This window comes from Rosa chinensis, chromosome 5, assembly GCF_002994745.2.
Source record: "Rosa chinensis cultivar Old Blush chromosome 5, RchiOBHm-V2, whole genome shotgun sequence".
Classification (NCBI taxonomy): Eukaryota; Viridiplantae; Streptophyta; class Magnoliopsida; order Rosales; family Rosaceae; genus Rosa; species Rosa chinensis.
In genome coordinates this window covers 42896597-42917047 of record NC_037092.1, presented here as the reverse complement: position 1 = coordinate 42917047, position 20451 = coordinate 42896597, and the positions used below count along the sequence as shown (strand labels likewise).

General features: G+C 39.0%; 2 protein-coding genes across 2 annotated transcripts; one reads left to right on the top strand and one right to left on the bottom strand.

The window, feature by feature from the left end:
* Positions 1-6909: 6909 nt before the first annotated feature.
* Positions 6910-9485, top strand: LOC112201646 (histone-lysine N-methyltransferase SUVR3). The gene is made up of 2 exons (XM_024342553.2): positions 6910-7888; positions 8547-9485. Exons 1-2 carry the CDS (start codon positions 7243-7245, stop codon positions 8933-8935), a joined length of 1035 nt encoding a protein of 344 aa, XP_024198321.1. The 5' UTR covers positions 6910-7242; the 3' UTR covers positions 8936-9485.
* A 3536-nt stretch (positions 9486-13021) lies between these two features.
* LOC112202533 (ABC transporter C family member 3) lies at positions 13022-19120 on the bottom strand. The gene is made up of 10 exons (XM_024343542.2): positions 16658-19120; positions 16395-16481; positions 15647-16294; positions 15320-15484; positions 14641-14935; positions 14310-14527; positions 13908-14213; positions 13746-13809; positions 13400-13639; positions 13022-13305 (listed from the first exon to the last, which is right to left on the bottom strand). Exons 1-10 carry the CDS (start codon positions 19055-19057, stop codon positions 13199-13201), a joined length of 4530 nt encoding a protein of 1509 aa, XP_024199310.1. The 5' UTR covers positions 19058-19120; the 3' UTR covers positions 13022-13198.
* Positions 19121-20451: the final 1331 nt, after the last annotated feature.

The following is a 20451-nucleotide window of genomic DNA, read 5'->3' as shown; positions in this document are numbered from 1 at the left end:
TTTTGAAGTAATTTTATTTTAAAATAATAACAAAAAATAGAAATAAGAGACATGAGCAAAGTTCCATAGAATGAGGTTTTCTTGTACCTCCAGACTTCCTAAACCTTCTTCTTCTTCTTCTCCAATCTTCCTTGAGCAAAAGTCTCTCACTAGACCTCTCAAAATAAAATAAAAAGTCTCTTACTGGAAATATTTAGTACATTTACTAATATCCTTACCTGAACATAATTCCTAGATGTTTCAACTGGCACATCCAAATTATCGGGTTCTATGAAGTTAATCAAAGGATAGCTGCAACAGTTCATCTTTTAATCATTATGAATTTGGATTCGACCACATCGAGCAAGTTTAGATAAGGGTTTTCGCTTTATCTTTATTTGCGACCTCATCTAAAGGTTTTGGTTCATACTTGATTGTGAGATTGGGGTTAAGGGTTGGGGAAAATCGAAGTAACACTATAAGGGTGGGTAAATGGAGGACTGATGTTGTGGTGGTAATCGGAGGTGTATGGTTGAGGGTTTGAGTAACGGAGTAATCTGAGGAAGTGAAGGTTGATGTATATTGAGGAGTTTGTTGACGTGGCCTCTCATACTGGGTCTGGTTAGTTTCAACATTCCAATAATACAATAAACTTGATGAACCATCAATCAAACCCCTCCAAGGGGTTGGAAGTGTAGGATCTTCAGGGGTAGACCGTGGACCACTGTGTGTAGCGGTTGCGGCTGGTGGAAATTTTGAGCAGTATGCCTCTATCTGATGAATCTCGGCCAAGAAGTTATTATGCCAATCATTCATAGTTTGCTAAAATGCATCCATCGAACTAATTTAGTTTTGCACTGCTAGAAGAACCACCTCACCCAAATGGATCGAGGGCTCTGATACCAAATGGTGGGATCAGAAATGAGAAAAGTAAATAATGTCAAAAAATAAAGGAAATTAAAGGAAATAAGATTCATTCATATTCATCGATGATCTTTTATAATGGAGACATATGGGATGGTGGTGTGGGTGATTGAGGATTGGGGCAGGGAGGGATTCCTTTGCAGTGGTTTTAGTCGCTGGCAGTGGTTGCACGAGAGTTGGGTGAGAGACAGATAGAAGTTGGCGGTGTTGCTGGTGTGCATCAGATCTGGTTTTCAATCCGCTCGGATCTCTTCACAGATAGAGTGACATTGGGGTGTGGAGGGGCTTCGGTTTGCACAACAGGAGGAACCAGCAGCCTGTTCTTCTGTTTTTGCTCTCGAGGTTAGAGGTTATGGTGGTGAGGGATACAATATGTTGGAGTTTTGGCAGCGGCAGCTATTCAATGGTGGCAGGTCCAAAATCGATGGCGTGACGGACTTGTTGGTGCGACGGTGGTGGTCGGCCTCCATGTGTAAGTGCGGTCCTCGACTGGATTTAGTGCTTAGGCCTTTCGGGCCTTGGTCCATTTATGGCGACCCGAATGGGTATACCATAGCACTGTAATATTAAGCCAATAGGAGCCCGATACGTCCTAGACGTATCATAAACCTACCAACTTAATACTACAAGGCCTTTTGAAATATGATTTTTAGAAAATAAGAAACAATTAAAACTTTTAAGGAAGGACTTTCAATCAACAACCCAATATTCAAATTGACAAATCTGGAAATACTTCAAAATAAAGTAGGCAAGTGCACTGTGACGCCTTAGGGTTTACATCATAATCGAAATAAAAGGAGTTCAACAGCAACAATAAAACAAAGGGTAAGGTGTGCTCCCAGGCAAGCGGACCTCACAGAATTCAACTAAGTTCAACATTGAAAGGAAAGCGAGTAAATTGATGGAGTACCAAAAGGGAAGGACTTCAAGCAACAAGCACAGCAACACATGAACTCGGCCAACGACCCACTTCTAATCCAGATCGTCTGGAACGACCTTGTTATGACCTGAAATGTAGGGGTGAGCATTTTGTCCTCTCTAGCCCAATAGGGGCCGACCCAACCTTAGTTAGGTTTGAAAACTAATAAGTAAAACATAGCTACTAGAATATAGATTGTGCGCATTTGTAAAATCGAGTAAAACAAATGCAAGCAAAAACCATCGTCGTTGTCTTTTTCAAAAAATTATATGCAACATGCTTCACACAGCTTGGAGCTCCGAGATACTTACATGTCGGCTAATCTAAAACAATCGGTGACTGATTGGTTCGTTATCCTTCGAGAACCAGTCAACTACTCTGTAGTCTTTGTGACTATAAGTAGCGAAAGTGTCCACTTCTTGGCCCTGAGTGTCCTATGACTGGTTCACCGTCGGTACTTACTTTTCCTCGATGCACATAGGAGCACAGCCCCCTTTGGAGGTTCACGGTTATCGACACCGTGAGATAACTAGGAATCAACGCGTTTATGTTCCATTCACTTTCAGGTCACAAGTACAAACATACAATAGGTACAATATCTCAACATACAAGTCTAGCCTTGGTTTTCGCAATCAGCAATTATTAGTTATGCAAATACATATATCATTAGGCATCGACTAATGAACAACCAAAACCGTACTTACAGGCAACATACTTTTATACTAGAGCATTCCACTTATATAGAAAAGCTTCTAACAAGAACGGGACAGTTCACCCTACCTGGAAATGCCGACGTATTCCACACTTAGGTGCTTTCCACTTAAGCTTCCTTAACGATCGTGTTTCTTAAACCATTACTTAGTTTGTAAAGTAATTATCCAGGTAAACATCGTGACTAATTCTAAGTAATCATGCATACTAAATCCTTTTTATTTTAATGAGGCCATTTATCATTCCTTTCAATTTTTACCAATTTAGGAAACTAACTTCTTTCTTAAAAATGAAGACATCCTTATCGCTCCATTAAACTATCGCCAATCTGAGCAACCAAAGTCGAGTGGATCCTTGCGTTTTACAAGGTCAGTTAACCTCCGGAGTTGATTTTTGACATTTGACTTTGACTTCTGATTTTTGACCAAGTACCCCTTTATTTATTATTATTTCTTATTTTGTTTTAAAAATAAATAAGTAAATAATTATAAATAAAGTTGTACTTCTACTTTTACCCTTGTACTCTTCCTTTTTCACATTTTTGCTTTTATTGTAGTTTTTACCTTTTTACTTTCACTTTTACCTTTTACCTTTACTTTCATCCTTTTCACTTTTTACCACTTTACCACGGTAAAATCCCTTTAAGTCAACTTTTACTCTCTTTTTTTTCCTTCCAAAAATAAAGACTTTTCTTTTGTTCTTCACTTTCTTTTTATTTTGGTCAAAATTACACAATAAAAATCACCAAAATCCTCAACACAATTTACCACTTTTCACAATTTTTCAACAACAAAATAGCTCAATAAAATTCAAAATCAACAAAATAAACTCCAAAATTCAAGGGTTTGTCAAAAACCCAATCCTTACCCTTTCTTCTCCAAAACTCACTGCCTCTCCTCCTCCTTAGCCTTCTTCACCTACAAATCCGTCCAAAAATCAATTCCACAACCAAAAACTTGAAACAAGGTTGCATGGAATATATCTTTACCACAAATCCTTGCCAAACCCATATCTTAGTCTCATGGTTTAAGGGAAAATCGGGTTCATGTACCAAAATCACAAATGAAAATCAAAAACTCTAATTTGATAAGAAATAAGTATAGATCGGAGGAATAGAGGCTAGATTAAGAGGGAGATTACCTAATTTGAACTTAGAATGAAGAAATCACAAAAACCCCCAAATTGATTTCGGGTTCTAGGGTTTTTGGATGATTGGATGGCTAAATCTCAACGATTTTGGTTTGAGAAATGGATAGAGGGAATAAAGAGGAGAAAATTTAGAAATTTTGGTGTGGATTGGAGTACCAGCGGATGTGCGCTCGGTGGCGGAGCAGCACCGGCCGGTGACGCAAGGAAGAGAGAGAGGGTCAGATAAGAAAGAGGGAGAGCTGAAGATATAGAGAGAGTGAAGTGAGGAAAAATGAGGCTTGGGAGGCTAGAGTTTGGTGATGTGAAGCTTAAATACTTCCCACTTTAATTAGTGTGAAAAGTCTAATTTACCCTTCCATTTGGGCCAAGTGGGCTTGGCTGCTCCCATTTCTTTTTTCTCTTAATTTCTCTCAAGCCCACTTTAAAAATACCACTCCAACCATCCTTACTTCTCTGACACTGTTTGCCTCAAAATCGTCTCGGCCTAAATGAGGGCCGAGGGACTTGCGGTCTAGTTGTCCTTCTGGATTGTGCAAGAGTGCCAACTCGTGGCCAATTGGCCAAGCAAGGTTTAGATTTGATTTGCGCTTGTATCTGACTGCTTTCAAGTGATTATAGGCCGAAGAAGGAACCCTATCGGCCGTTAGGTTCTAAAGCCTATGTTGCAAGGACTTCGGTTGGGTGTCAGTCTTGACCGGGATCTTCTATCACGTTCACTTCTTAGGTAAACTCAAAGGTTCGAGTGACAAGCGAGAGATCTATCAGGTGAAGGTACTCGCAAATCACAGTGAAGATGAAGGTGAAGTGGACTCGGTTGTCAAAGCATTGTGAGATGATATGTGTGTGAACAACGAATCACATCGATCCAATCTGGACTGGCTGAAAGAGATCAATGGATGATAATTGTACATTACGAACTACCTTTAAGTGCGAAAAGTAAAGTGCATATAAAGTAAATGAACAAGAAAGTAAAGTGTTTGAACGAAAAGTATTGAATTGAAACTAAAAAACTAGAAATGAAAACAAGTTGTAAAAGTTGAATTGAAGGCAAAGTACCTATGAGATAGCAAGAGAAAAGTTTGTGAGTAAAACTTGTATATTGATTTGTTTGTGTGGTGCATGATCCTTTACAATGAGTTACAATGTTCTATATATACAAGTCAAAAACCCTAGCGAACTTGTCCTCCAAGATGTGGAATTTAAGTAGGATTCTCTTTCCTTTTGGGATTGATCAGTCTCATAAAGTTTCTGATTTGGCTGATATCTGAAATCTTCATAATTGAAATCATTAATCGACTCAAACTCCTTCCTTGTGAGGATTCCCTTCTTGAATGAACTCTTCCGCCGAAGTTACTACTTGGGTTCGGCCTAACCACTTCAACTCTGCCTTATGGCCTATTTGTATAGTTGTTCATGTAAACTCGGGCCATCCAACTTCGTGTCTATGCAATCCATTTTCTTCATATTTTGGGTCATGGGACCCAAAATCTAAAACTTCCATCGATGCATCCATCTCAACCATACATCTCAAAAACTTCTAACCTCGGCCGAAGACTACCTTTATTCCGGTTGAACGACTCAATGCCTCTCTGACCAACCCTCAAGTCAATACACATGGGAGTTTGATAAAATCAGGTCCAAACAAACACTTCACCAAATCTTTTCGGGAAAATTTTCCGGTCTTCTCCTAAGCCTCGGTACTTCAAGAAAAGTTTCCTTGACTCAAATTGAATTTTCTCTAAATTCTTAATACTTTAAAATAGCCTCATAGTCTTACTTAAGCGTGAATACTTTTGTACCTTAAAAATACGTAGTCCCATACGTTGTACGACAAAATAGAATAAATAAGAAAAGTACGAGTGTCTACACCATTTGTGGGCCTGTTCTTGGCCTGGTGGTACTTAGGCTTAGGGCTTCACCCTAGGTCCATTAGGTATTCTTTCCTTTAATGTTGCTTTTCTTTTATGTTACTTAGTTTGTTTGCGCTATTTGCGAGCAACAAGTCCCTACAGTAGCTGTGTAGTACCTGGTAAAAATTAACATACAAAGCAAACATTAGCCTTCAAATGCAGGCTATTCATTGCTAGCACGGTAACCAAAACAAGAAAAACTAAAACAGAGCCATTACTCAAGTTTACTGGACATCATTACAAGTGTCTATTGAAACTTTACATACTGGACATCAGTAGTGCATATTATTACCACTGAAACTTCACTCTATGACCGTTGGGTTTACACATATTACCTTCCCTTTATCCTTTTCACCTTGGTAGGGTTGCTAGACATACAGTCCAATTCACAAAGATTCTCGAATATTGCATCATAATTAAACATAGGACTGTTGGAAACAATTGGAAACAAACACCTTCATTACAGTTAGTATACAAACCCAAAATATGTAACTTGATCCCAAAAGCATATAACCAAATTAAGGAACTCGATTGCAAAACACAAAGTCAATGAACTACCCAAACTATATAGCAATTATTTTGCACTTAATCATATTTTTCAAAGACAGCAACAACTGCAGATTCCAACACTAGTTCTAAACATGGAACTCATGCAAATTCATTATCCACCAAAACTAAGTTTCTCCTCGTTTCAATCTCTATCTTAAGCAGGTCAATTGCATATAGGGAGATACTGTAAAAGCTTTTCTTTCATTGTTCAAGTGTAAGGTAACAATTTAGGAACTAATGCAATCCTGAACAGAAGCAATTGCTAGAACACAACCTTTATGTCACATTCTTACAAGAAACTGACACAAAAATTAAACCTTTATGCTTCGTATCCCAAATTAAGCAAGACACAAACTTCAATAATGCTTAAAATCACAAACCCAACTCACAGAAGAATACCAATTACATGAGTACGAATCAAAAAGATTGAATCTGAAAGAGTAATGTAAAGAGACCAAAATTGAACCTTTCAGTGATACCAGAGAGACAAGGAGGAGAAGTTCGATGAGGATTGAATTATCGAATGTTGCGATGTATTTTTGACAACAAAGACGAAGGAGGAGAATGAATGTGGAATGTCTGCCTCGCGATGGAGATCAAAGCGAAACCCTATCTGTTTCAATGTAATTTTCAGAAAAGGAGGAGGACAAAATGGGTAGTTTGACAAATTTCATTAAAGTCTCTACTGTTGCTGCTCCGTGTTTTACCAAAGCAGCTCCAAAAGCTACAAATTGGCAGCTTCCCAAAATCGTCTTTACTTAGAAACTATTTGAACCAAAAACAGCTTTAAGAAATTTTACCAAACACCATACTCTTGTCCCAAAAGCAGAAGTAGCCTGTAACCCCAAAAAAAGAAGAAGCAGAAGTAACCCCAAAAGCAGCTCAAGAATCAATCCCAAACTAAGCCTTACATACCTAAATCTGCTACCACCCCTGGATCCGTTTCCAGGATGACGCGACCGGAATCTAAAACACAGCTCATTTAGGCAGCTCAACATATTGGGAGTCATCTAACACAGTAATTCAATTTTGATGTAGCCCATCCGGCTAATGTCAACTCTCGACCCTCGAGAGTGAACGTGGGAGGCAAGTTCAAAGAAGATGCAGTCGCCACCAACAACACCATCGAAACGCAATACCAGTCCTTCCCTTTTCTTCCGGTGCTTAGACCTCGTCCTTCCATGGCTAACCCCACAAGAGCTGGCCATGGCATCTCTGACCTGCACCACCCTCTGCAACCTCTCCAAGTCCATCACTCTCCGCCGCGCCTCCGACGCTTCCAGATCCCTCGAGCCCCATCCCATCCCATTCCGTAACTCACTCGATCAACACCCTTATGCCTACTTCATCTACACCCCTTCCTCTCTAACCCCATCATCTTCTTCTTCTTCACTGCTTCGCCAACCGTGGGGTTCCAGTCACTACGAGTCAGACTCGGACACCAGAACTGAAACGTCGTCGTTGCGTTTTGTTGACGAATCGGGAAACTGTGCGTCGTCTGGGTGTGAATGTGCAGAGACATGTGAGGATGGGAAAGAGGGGTGTCCGTGTGTTGTCGGCTTTGCTGGCTTCGACGGCGTCGTTTTCGAGTGTGGACCCAGTTGTGGATGCCGGTTAAGTTGTGGGAATCGGTTGACTCAGACCGGGATTCAGGTTAAGTTGAAGATTGTGAGGGACAGAAGAAAAGGGTGGGGTTTGTATGCCGACCAGTTCATCCCAAAGGGTCGGTTTGTGTGCGAGTATGCAGGTATTGATCACAACCCACATTTTTCGATCCCTTTTTCTAGTTTAGCACTTGTAATTTGCAATTGCCCCAGGCTAAAGTACTTGGGAAAAGTCCGAGGATTGTTTTCGAGTTTAAATTGCTGATGCATATTGATGGATCATTGTCTTCTATCTTTGGACCTTGGTTATATTATGAGGTTTAGTTGGGTGGTTCTGTTTTGTTGTTGTAGTGTTGTTAGATTCATCAAGTGTTCTTGACATGATAATTACTACTCATGAAGACTAGTGTGCTATGTGTTCTGTGAGCCGGGTAGGATCAGCAACATAACCATTACTCTGCAGTCCAGATAAAAAATAAATAATGCCTTAATGGCTCTACATTTTACCAGATACAATTAATACTTATAATGGCAAGGTTGAAAGCCCTTCCTATATGAAACAGAAGCTGTGTCTCTCAATCTGTATGCATGCATCCATGTGTGATGCAGATGAATAAAACTGATTTGTTCCTGAAAGTAGAAAGTGACTATTAGAATGGTTGACGGAGCACAGTGTTGTTGATAAACTGACGAACACTTGAATTCATGGGAATTTGTTCTCTCACTCTACCCAAACACATCTATGTCTGCATCCTGCATTGTATGTTCCACTAACATAATTTTTTATTTTCTGTGATAAAGGTGAACTATTGACAACAAAGGAATCAAGACTGCGGCAAGAAATGTATGATGAACTTTCGTCCGGTGGTCATTTCTCCCCTGCTCTTTTGGTTGTGAGGGAGCATCTTCCATCCAAAAAGGCATGTCTGAGACTCAATATTGATGCCACAAGAATCGGAAATGTCTCAAGGTTCATCAACCATTCTTGCGACGGAGGTAATTTGTCCACAGCTCTTGTTAGAAGCTCAGGGGCTTTGCTTCCACGTCTTTGCTTTTTTGCTTCAGATGACATAAAAGTGGATGAAGAGCTTACATTTAGCTATGGTGAAACTAGGCTGAACTCCAAGGGTTTGCGGTGTTTTTGTGCAAGCTCTTGCTGTGTTGGTATATTACCTTCGGAGCAGACTTAATTGTTGCTCTGGCCTGTAGCTCCAAAGAAGGTTGAATTCTTTGAAGTATATAAAGGAGAGGAAGAACCACTGGCGTCTCATATAGGATTCTGCAATGAGCCATAACTATGAAGAGGGAGAGGAATAAGAAAGAGAAGAAAATGCCATCATGAAATTGTAATACATTTGTTTTAGTGAAATCTGTTTAACCTGCAATATAGGAATGCAGATACAAATTTTGTGATATGAGTGGACCATTTCTCACGTACTCTTGCTTAGTAAAACAGCGTAATTGAAGGAAGAGATATCTAGAAGTTGCAGGAGCTCTATTATTGAGACATCTAGTCAGTCAGTCAGGGAAGGGCTTCAACTACTCATTCCTACTGTCCAAAAATTGCTGGCACATTTCTGTCTTCTATAGGCTTACCGATTCAAAATGATTAATTGGTAATCGGATGGTACATTCATATAATGGCTCATCATGGCGCCAATTCTCATTTGAAGAGTAATCTGAGTCCCTCTCTGTCTGGCCATCAGTGAGGAACTTCTAGAAGTTGCATTTGTGTCTTTAGCTCATATATTTCTCTACTGCTCTCTCTATATCAATGCTTGTGGGTTTTTCACCTTTAGGATTTGGCTTGGTTCTGTTAATGCCAACAGCCTAGATAAAAGAACAATGGTATGTAAGGATTACAATAATATAAAGTAGCTAGCTTGTAAACTACATTTCGATTTAGTTTCTTAATCCTCAAACAGATCGAATTGCAACTATACTGCCACAAAAGTATCGTACACCTAAAAGTATACAGCTTCTGATATTGACGTGTCTCGAACTTTCCTTGCAGATCATAAATTCTCTTATGTTGTGAGATTAGTTGTGATGATGTCTTCATGAAGAGAGAGAGAGAGAGAGAGAGAGAGAGAGAGACAAAAACAAAAACAAAAACCTCCGGGAGTGAGGGTCTCGTGCTACTTTTCTTTCAAAAGAACTGGAGTAGCCGTTGCGACATCTTTGAGCTTGCTAAAGGTTATTTGGATTTTAGGACTACTCTAAAAAGCTTAATGAGCCACCATTGTAATTCTTGTAGTGAGTATAGGTGGCTCTCTGTTAACAGACAACTTAGGAAAGCACATTGCTGCTCCCCTTATTCATGGCAGAATAACTAAGGCCAGCTATTGATGATGGGATGTCCAAGACTGTCTTGCTTATTGGAAATGTGAAACCCTTTCTATAGAAGGTAGACTTAATTAACTGGGTTACTTCCTTCATTCCTCTTTACTCAATACAAAAGCTTCTTGTCTGTATTTGTGATCATTTGGATAAGCTGAAAAGTGGGCATTTGCTAAAGTAGAAATAAGTGGGCAAACGGCAAACCAGAGTTTGGGGGGTCTTGGCTTGAGAAGTTCGAGAAATTAAAATGACTCTAAGCTAAATCTGCCTATGGTTGTTTCAAGTATTTGGCAGGGTATATTACATGGCGATACTACCTGCAGCTTGGGTGTTTGGTAATATATATATATATATATATATATATATATATATATATATATATAGTGGCGGATCCAGGATTGGAATCTTGGACGGGTTGGATTTATTAAACAAACAAAAAAATTATATATATATATATATATATATATATATTATGGAGAATCTCGACGATGCGAGAGAATTTTATTAATTTTAAAGAAAAGACTACTCAGGGGGACATAGTGAACCTTACCCCTCCACTGGCGGACCCAGAGGGGGCAAGTGGGGGCTTACGCACCCACTCATGTTTTGTAAATAATGTATTTAATCTAATAAGATAGTATTTTGTCTTCATATTTTGTAAACATGCCCCCACTTATCTAATTAAATCTAATACTTTAACAGTTATATATATATACTTTAACATACATGCCCCCATAGAAAAAGAATGCTGGGTCTGCCATTGTACCCCTCAAATGCATATCTATACAAAACTAAAAAACAAAATCAATAATCACCTAGTCAGAAACCACATTTAAACTTGAAGACTCAACATTTGTTCCTTTAAATCATGTGTCAATGAATTTTGATCGCTTCGGTTTTGGCTCATGATTTGACATTTTACTCTAAATCTCTAACACCTATAAATTAAGAAATTAATTTTGAATTAACTACTTTTCATAATAACTAATTTAACAAAAAAAAAAAGCCACAATTTTATATGCACAATGAAAAGAAAAGAAAAAAGTACACTTGGAAAGCATTAGCTTGTAGCTACTCTAATAATGGAGTCCAGAAGACCAGAAGTACTTCCATCCTAGCATCCTGCAGAAGATCATACATAGATGCACACATGAACAAGAAATTAAAACAAAGAAACCCCAAGAAAGCAACGAATCTTGAAGTAGAAAAGGTGCAAATCTTCAAGTCACTGAATCAGCCCACAAATTTAACTCAAATTCCAAGAAATTGAAACCTAAGACGAATCCTTCACAAGACGAATCCGCCTGACTACAGCCTACCTGATTTCCAGTCTGCAACCTTCATTCTTCAATCCACGAAAGCTTCAATCCAAATATCCAATACAACCTACGAAATTGAATTTCACATCAATCCTTAACCCTAAAAATTGCCCCAAATTGTATTGATTCAATTAAACAAAATTGAACTTGATCAGTTCATTAGTTGATCTCTGACTCTCTGAGAGAAGTGGAGAAGGGAGAACCGGCTAAGCCACAGGCGGCGAGAGGAGGAGGAAGTGGGAGAGGTGAGATTGTGAGAGACGATTGTCCTAGACCGTAGTCGATGAGTGGACTAGTGGAGTCGGGAGAGCCGGCTAAGCCATAGGCGGCGAGAGGAGGAGGAAGTGGGAGAGAGTGACTGAGTGAGACTCAGAGATTGTGACTCTATGAGAGAGTGAGAGACGATAGACGATTCACTGGAGATGAGAGGTGACCCGTAGTCGATTTCGATGAGTGGAGTGGGGAGTTAGTTTGGGTCGGCTAATGCGGGCTGGACAAACCCCAATTAAAAAAAAATGCATACATCTAATTTTTGTTTTTTGGGCTTCAAAATCTCGGACGGGCTCAAGCCCGTCAGCATTCAAAAATGCAATTTACAACAACGTACATAAACGGTTTCGGTTCGACAGATTCAGTTCATTCGTGTAAATTGCAGTTTTGGATGCCTTAACGATCATCAATTTGGCTGAAATGCAGGTGCAAGCTGAAACCTGATACTGATTCTCATGTCAACTTTAATGTTGTCAACTAGACCTCAGATTGCTGGGAAACTACCAAATACGTCTCGTAGAATCATTTATTGAAGTTGATTGTGCAAATGTAGGGCATATAGTAGTGAAAACTGATTGTGGTATGTCCTTCGTTGCACTTGAATATTCACAGGAAGCTCAACATGGCGGAACTTCTTTAGGGCCAGAATGGACCCTGCCCAACACCCCCCCCAAAAAAAAAAAAATTTGCAATTAATGTTATTGGTTGATTTGTAAATGTCTCCAAAATTGAAGATTAGCACTAAATATCTATTTAGAAAGGAAAATTGTAATAAAATCCTTTATTAATTGCCTTAATATATCTTATAAAATGGGGTAGAAATTTAAATGAGGTGCATAGTAAAAGGACGATATTAATATATACCTTAATATATGGCTTTGAAAATGAGAAAAACAAGTGAAATTTTATTGTACAACTTTCATCTTCATTTTTTGTATCTTTGATTTTATAGTAAAATTTTATCGTACAAAAAAATTAAATTTTTTTTTTAGCCCCCTCAAAGACAAGTTTCAAGTTCCGCCACTGATGGCTGCGGATTTGTTTGAGGCAATGTTCAACTCCAGATTTGGTTTTTAGTTAGTCATTACAGCCAAAAACAAAAAAAAAGTCCCATATCATTTCAGGAAAGAACAGAACCGGATCAAGCAAGTAGGGAGCATGTCATAGTAAGTTATTACGCCACTCGCTATAATTTAACCTATTGACATTAGTCATTCATGTGGTAAAAGACAAGATAAATCATTTTTTTGGTTGGTTAGAAATGATTTATTTGGTTCATATGAATCATGACATAAGCAAGAAGCATTATCCCAGTAAACTACAGTAAAGAACCTGAATGCTGGTGAATTACAACCAGATATTTAGATTCCATTATCTCAACCATTCAATTTCACAGCTTGATCAAATTCTCATGATCATCAAATTTCTTGAATGTACTAAAAGCATTAAAAACATTCCCTATAATATATACGGTACAACCTGCAACTTCTGTGGCTGTGGTTGAGCACATCGCCAGTCAAATTACTAAAGAGTGGAATTCGATCTCATTGTGTACTCCTCTACAAGTTGGGCAAAAGCTGATAACTTGTTTTCTAGCAATCTTGCAGGAGAATCACATTCCTCAAGGAGCCCTGAAACAAAATCAAGGACAAATTTTAAAAAGAAAAGGAGGGTCAATGGTAACTATTAGGAAGTCAAAAGGATTGATCATATGGCAATACTAACCATTACTTAGAAGAAGAACCATGTCACTGTCAAGAACAGAAGATATTCGGTGCGCAATAGTAATGACGGTACAGTCTGAGAAGTGATGCCGAAGGGTCTGCTGAATCAGATTATCTGTAGCAGTATCAACAGATGCAGTAGCTTCATCAAGCACCAGGACCTTACTTTTCTTGAGGAGCACACGGCCCAGGCAAACGAGCTGCCTCTGACCCATACTCCAGTTCTCTCCATTTTCACTAACTGCAGCAACCATATGAACATGAATAAAAGCATTTCTACCAAATTAGTTTCGGAAATACATCATATATTGCCTCTATGTTGGAATAGAGCCATATATAGAACTAACCTGCAGAATCCAGCTTCCCTTCTTTCTTCCTAACTTCATCTCCAAGTTGGCACTTATCCAAGGCCTAAAACAATTAACAGATATTTTTAGGTACTAGTGCCACAAGGTACCACTATGAACAACATATAAAAACCTATCATCCTCGTCAGAAAATCAACTAACCTCCCAAATTTGTTCATCTTTGTACTCTTCAAGTGGGTCTAGATTGCTTCTTACAGTTCCCTCAAACATGGTTGGGTCCTGAGGGATAATGCTTAGATTAGACCGCAGATCATGCAATCCAATAGAAGAGATATCGACGCCATCTATCAAAATCCGGCCAACATCAGGATCAACAATTCGGAAAAGAGTTTGTATAAGAGTTGACTTTCCACTGCCAGTTCTCCCCACAATACCAGTTTTAATTCCTCCAGGAAAGGTACATGTGAGACCCCGCAACACAAGTGGCAAGTGTGGAGCATACCGCACCTATGTACGTAAACATGGCATAAGATTCAGACATGAACGACACTATATTTATTTCAAGAATATGGCCTAAATCTAGTAAACAAGAACATCAAGTACCTGAAGATCATGCATATCAACTTTTCCTCGTGATGGCCAGGAATGATCTGGTCTATTAGATTCTATTACCAGAGGAGGCTCACTTGGTATACTAGTAGTATATTGTAGTATTCTCTCCACTGATATTATCTTGTTCTCCATATTGCAAAGATTCCATATAAGTGCAGTTTGTAAACCGTTTAGGGTAATTCCATATGTGACGGCTAAACCCGCAATGCCTTCATGGTAAAAAAAAATGCAAAACAAATAAGATAGTGGAGAATGTCTAGATGTCTTATACTATTGTGTTCCAAACTGAAAATTAATAATAATCCAGATAGTTATCACTTGCCTGGATCTATCATTCCTTCTGGAACAGAGATCAAGAAAACTAAAAACAATGCAAATGTAATGGATGACAAAATATCCAAACGAAAGCTTAGCCATTGCATTGCACAAACGGTGTAGAACGTTGGCCGACTATATCCATCTATCAGTTCCATGTTGATATCTCGGAATCTAGATCCTTGGTCAAAGCTCCTAATAGTAGTTGATCCAGAAATTGTTTCAGCAAAATGTTGTATCACAGGAGCTTTGCATACTCCAACCAATCTTGATAGTTCTCGTGCTGAAGGTAGATAATATTTCTGCAGGAGTATAAGTTTGTGAGTTTTTTTTTTTTTCACAATTAATACACTTACTAAATCTTCCAGGTTGTAGTTGCAGATAAATTGGAATTTTGATGGGATAAAAATTGACAATGTTCTCTCTGTTCAGTCATTTAAGTAGCTATCAAGAGAAGGAGGAAGTTTTCGATATTACTAATTTATCAAACAGAACATTTCAGTTGCTAAGGCAGTCAGCTAGGGAATGTCTAGGCCTGAACTGAGAATTAGTGAGCATGCACAAGCCATGAACAATGATAATGCAGCACTAACGTGAGATTATTAGTTCCATATTAGATTTCATGTGACATATGGATCAGCAGAACACACCAAGTAACAGAATCTTAAAAAGGCAGTAAGTATTACCTGATACCAAACACAGGCTGTAATCACAGGTATAAATATGATGGAAACCTGCCATGCCACCTGAGACATCACTGCAATATATCCTAAAAGCCATATCATTGAGTAGGCAAAGGAGGCAACTTGATTTGATATGTTCATATCCAATGCATTTTGGTCCGTAGAAGCCTGCAAGAAAATTGTAACAGTCAGTATGATCATCAGAAGGACTAGAAAACAGGGTTAAAATAAAATAAATATTAAAAATAAATAAATAAAAAGCAGAACACTACACAAAGTTCATCTGATTCCTTTTTGCATCCACCAATATTGTAAATATGTTTTGCTTACTCTGTTTAAGATTCTTCCACTTGGAGTGGCATCAAAGAATGACATGGGAGCACGGAAAATACACAAGTGCATTTTATGGAAGAGTATAGTGGCTGTCTTGTACCCTGCTGTTACAAGAAGCAGAGCTCTGAGAAGGACACAGAAAGAACTTCCAACAGCCAAAGCCACATAGACAATTATAAGCATAGAGCTTGTAACAGGAGGTTTCACGTCTGCTGACACAGGAGCCGCCCAAGCCATCCAGTAATTGCTTCCAATTTGAAGGAGTTGAAAAAGAGTATGTGCAAGCAATATAAAAGGCACAAAAGCACCTCTGTACGCTGTGGTAATGTATTTCCAGTACACTGAGAACCCAACCTTACCTTTCTCTCTCTCTTCTTCTTGAACAAGCTGCCCTTTTGGCACACCTAAATCATCTATTTTACAATCCTCAACATCGTTGTTGTCTACTTCTTTGACAGCCCCATTAGTACTAGTCAAATTGTTATCTTCCTCGCTGATGCTTGTTTTTTCACCTGGCCCTACCCCAACAGAATCAAGCGCAGACAAAGCTTCATTGTGTGCTCCCACAAGATCTTTAAAATCAGTTCCTGAATTGATAATGTCATTGAACTTTCCAGCTTGGGTGATCCTTCCATCGTTCATGACCTAATAACAAGGAATAAGTTTGAGTAGACAGAAACCGAACAGAGAATAACACATCTAATTACCAGTTGAAATCCCAACAAAAAACTATAAAATTTCTCACCAAGATAATATCAGCAGCAGGTAAGAACTCCACTTGATGAGTGACATAGATTACTGTTTTGGAACTCAAGAGGGCCATCAAACATTCCTGCAATGCAAATAGCAAGTAAATTTTTCATTATGAAGGTCCAACTCTTTCAAATTTTTTAAAGAAGCATTTATAGCTTGAGCTGCTGCATAAGTCAGTAGTTCTAGGGAGTGAACAATTTTGAAGGCTCAATTTAGATTGAATGTAATGGCACTAGAATAGACAAAGTGAAATACCTTGAAAAGGTGGGATCCTGTATGAGCATCAACAGCACTAAAAGGATCATCAAACAGATAGATATCAGCATCTTGGTACAGAGCTCGCGCAATTTGTATTCTTTGCTTCTGCCCTCCACTTAAATTGATTCCCCTCTCCCCTATAATGGTCTGGTCACCAAATGGTAGAATTTCCAGGTCCTTCTTCAACGAACATGCTTCGAGAACCCCCTCATACCTTTCTCTGTCCATCACTTTACCAAACAATATGTTTTCTTCTATCTTGCCACTCTGTATCCATGGTGACTGAGAAACATAGGCCTTTGTCCCACACAACTTAAGAAGACCAGATATCTTGGGCACTTCTCCCAGAATACAAGAAAGTAAGGTTGACTTGCCTGAGCCAACAGTACCACAAACAGCAACCCTCATACCATGGCTAATTTTGAGATTTATATCCTTCAATGTTGGGTTAGGTGAAGATATATCCCAAGAGAAATTTGCATCTACTATCTCAATTGCAGTATGAGAACTACCTATAGGGAGGTTCTCTATAGCATCAGGCTTCAACTCATCAAGAGAAAGGAATGATGAAATTCTTTCAAGGGATACCTTTGTCTGTGCTATCATTGAAATTGTGTCTGGAAGAAGGTTGATGGGCTCTTGAAGAATTCTGAAAGTTGCAAGCACAGATAAGATCTTCCCCGATTCCAGAGGGATCTCGAAAAAAAGCACGCAAGCAACAAAGGTGACCACAGACACAAATGTAGGGGCAGCCCAGAAGACAAATGAGGTCATGGCCGAAGTGCAAACAAACTTTCGTAACCATTCTGTCTCAATCTTCCTGAGGTCAATAATTTTTGACAAAAACTTCATCTCCCATGCTTGAAGCTTGAGAATCCGCATGTTCCTTAAAATCTCAGATGTTGCCTTCATCCTTCCGTCCTTTGACTCCATTAGTTTCCTTTGAAACTTCTCTTGCAATTTTTGGAGAGGAACATTTGCCAACATAACCATTACAGTTGCAACTAAAGTTGCGATTGCACCGAGACCAAGATTTTTATACAAAATAAAGAGGGCCAAAGCAACTTCTAGAATGATGATCCATGGTTCATGCATGTACCAAGCGAAGTCGCCAACCCTCTCAGCATCAACAGTCATAAAATTGATAATCTCACCACTAGTGTGGCGCTGCTTGGACTGGCAAGACAGGCTCAAACCCTTATTATAGATCATGGCAACCAATAAAGCTCTCATTCTAACTCCTATCTGCTGCCCCCTGAAGATCCAGTGCCTGTCACAGAGGCACTCCACAACCTTGGCCCCCAAAAATGCAGAAACTAAAGCATAGCCCTGATTTCTGAACTCACGTCGCCCATTGAGGTATTGCACAAAGGTGTCGATTAGATATGGGCCGACATAAGTAGCCACTGTGGACAGCAGTGCAAACAAAGCTGTCCAAAGAATCTCTCTCCAGGCCGAGAAGATTAATGCCTTTACCAGATGAAGTGTGGTAACTCTGCTAAGAGTACCACACTCTGACTCCAGCTTATTTCTAAAAATTGGAAGGGACCCAACTACACTATCACCCTTGTCTAGTCCAGGAACATCTTCAAGGTCTAATGTTTTCTTATTGCCAACAGCGATTAAAGGACTCATCCAAGAAAAAGTGAGGATGCTGAAAAATCCAGCATTTGAATAAGGGGTTTTCACAGTTTCAACCCCTTCGGACTTATTTGATTCTGCAGTGTTACCTATACTAGAATTTGTTGTGCCACTCAAAAGGGGTTCCTCAAGAAGGGTATCTCTACCCTCTTTCGTCCCAATAAACCCCACATATATAAAGAACAAAGCAGAGATAAGGAAGGCAGCATCAGAAACTAAGGATTGAACGGGTAACGAAACGTGTTTTTGGTAAAGAAAAATGTCTACGAAAAAGCAATAGCATGAAAGAGAGAAGTAGAAACCCCACCAGACTCTGAGTAAGTATGGGAACTTTGATTCACCAGAATTAGAGAATTGGGTATGCAAGTAAACAAAAACTGCACCCCAACTAAGTGTTCTAATTGCTAAATCAAAAAGGGTCACTAGCTTTTCTTCAGACCAACCATATCTAGACCAGGAAAAGTAGTTGAATAAACAAAAGCCAACACTAACTGCAGAAACACCAAGACAACAGATTAAAGTGGGCTTAAAGTGCAAAGGTTCAGTTTTCCTAAAACCCTCTTTTGGGTCACCTCCTCCATCACCCCCCTTGAATTTCTTCCACACCCAGGAGACAAGCAACACAAATAACAGAAGCAGATGTAATGAGCCAGAAAACCCACGAATGAAAATGGGTTTAAGAAGGAAATCGGTACCTGAATACATGAATGAGAAAAAGGCAGAGACGGCGTGTATTGATGGATCAAACAGCTCCATGGTTTGTGTTAAAACTTCAAAATGAATGATTAGTGTGTGGCTTTTATAAGTGAACTGAGAAATGACTACAAGAGAGAGAGTTGAATAAATGCGTTTATGTAGTCCAAAAGTCTCATGCTGTTTCCTCCTTTCCTTGGACAACGTAGTGCGCAAGATTCACGTGACGACAGCAAATCTACTCCTATGGCATCAATCCAGAGAAAATGTGAAGTTAATCATACTGATGCACTGTTTTTAATTTTTATCCAAGGAGATCTTCTATTTTAATTTTATAGTGCTAGTAAAAAAAATTTCTCCTGCATTAAATTTGATTCCAATTCATATATTTGATTCTGATAATAGGTTGTCCGTTGTCCTATTGTAAACCCCTGATAATCGACACATAAGACCTGCTTCCCTCCTACTGCCCAAAAATTCAACATAAAATCCACTAATTTAGTTGGCCGGGAAGTTTCCAATCATATGTTTTGACTAAGAATAGTGTGACTAGACTTGAATAGTGTCACCGAAAGATCTCACTTGGCTGCCAAACAAGAACCGAACATGGAGTTTTTTTTTTTGGGAAATGATCATTTACCCAATTTCAGCTTAAAAATTGTCTACTTGCTCCACTAACAATTTTTTAAACCCATTTACCCAAAACACTCTAAGGGATTATTTCCATAATACCCAATTAATTCTTTTTTTATTCTTTTTATTTATTTTTGAGACTTTTTTGCCCTCTCCTTCTTTCTCACTTAGAGAGAAAAATCATCCTCCACCTTGCTATCCTCCGGTGACTGGACTCCGGCAACCGATGATCGGAATCCGGCGACCGGTGACCTGAATCCCGAATCCGACTACCGGACTGGTGACCGGATTCCGACGTCTGATTTTATTACCCCCCAATAATAACCAGTAATCATATTATTGCCCCCCAATAAACTTGTTATCGGGGATCAATAATTAGTGAAAAATGAAGATGTTTTGAAATTTGAAAGATTTCGGAGGTTTATCTAAATAAATAATTTTATTATTGCCCCCGATAATCTTATTATTGCCCTAATAAACGTTTTATTGCCCCTCAGTTATCTTATTATTGCCCTCCAATACTCATATTATTGCCCCAATAATCATATTATTACCCTCCAATAATCATATTATTGCCCTCAAGTGAACCAAAATGAATACACTACAGACACAATTGATCAATTTATATGTTCAACTGTAAACGTTCACTTTTTTTTCCTTCCCCATTCTCGGAGCTCTTCCCATCAAAATCAGAAGACCAAAAAAAAAAAAAACCATCAGAATTTTTCTCCGGCCACCCACGCTTCCCCTGTGGACACCCGTGCTCCTCCAGCCCGATTCCGGCACGATTCCTACCGGACTACCTTCGTCTTCTCCAGTCGCTC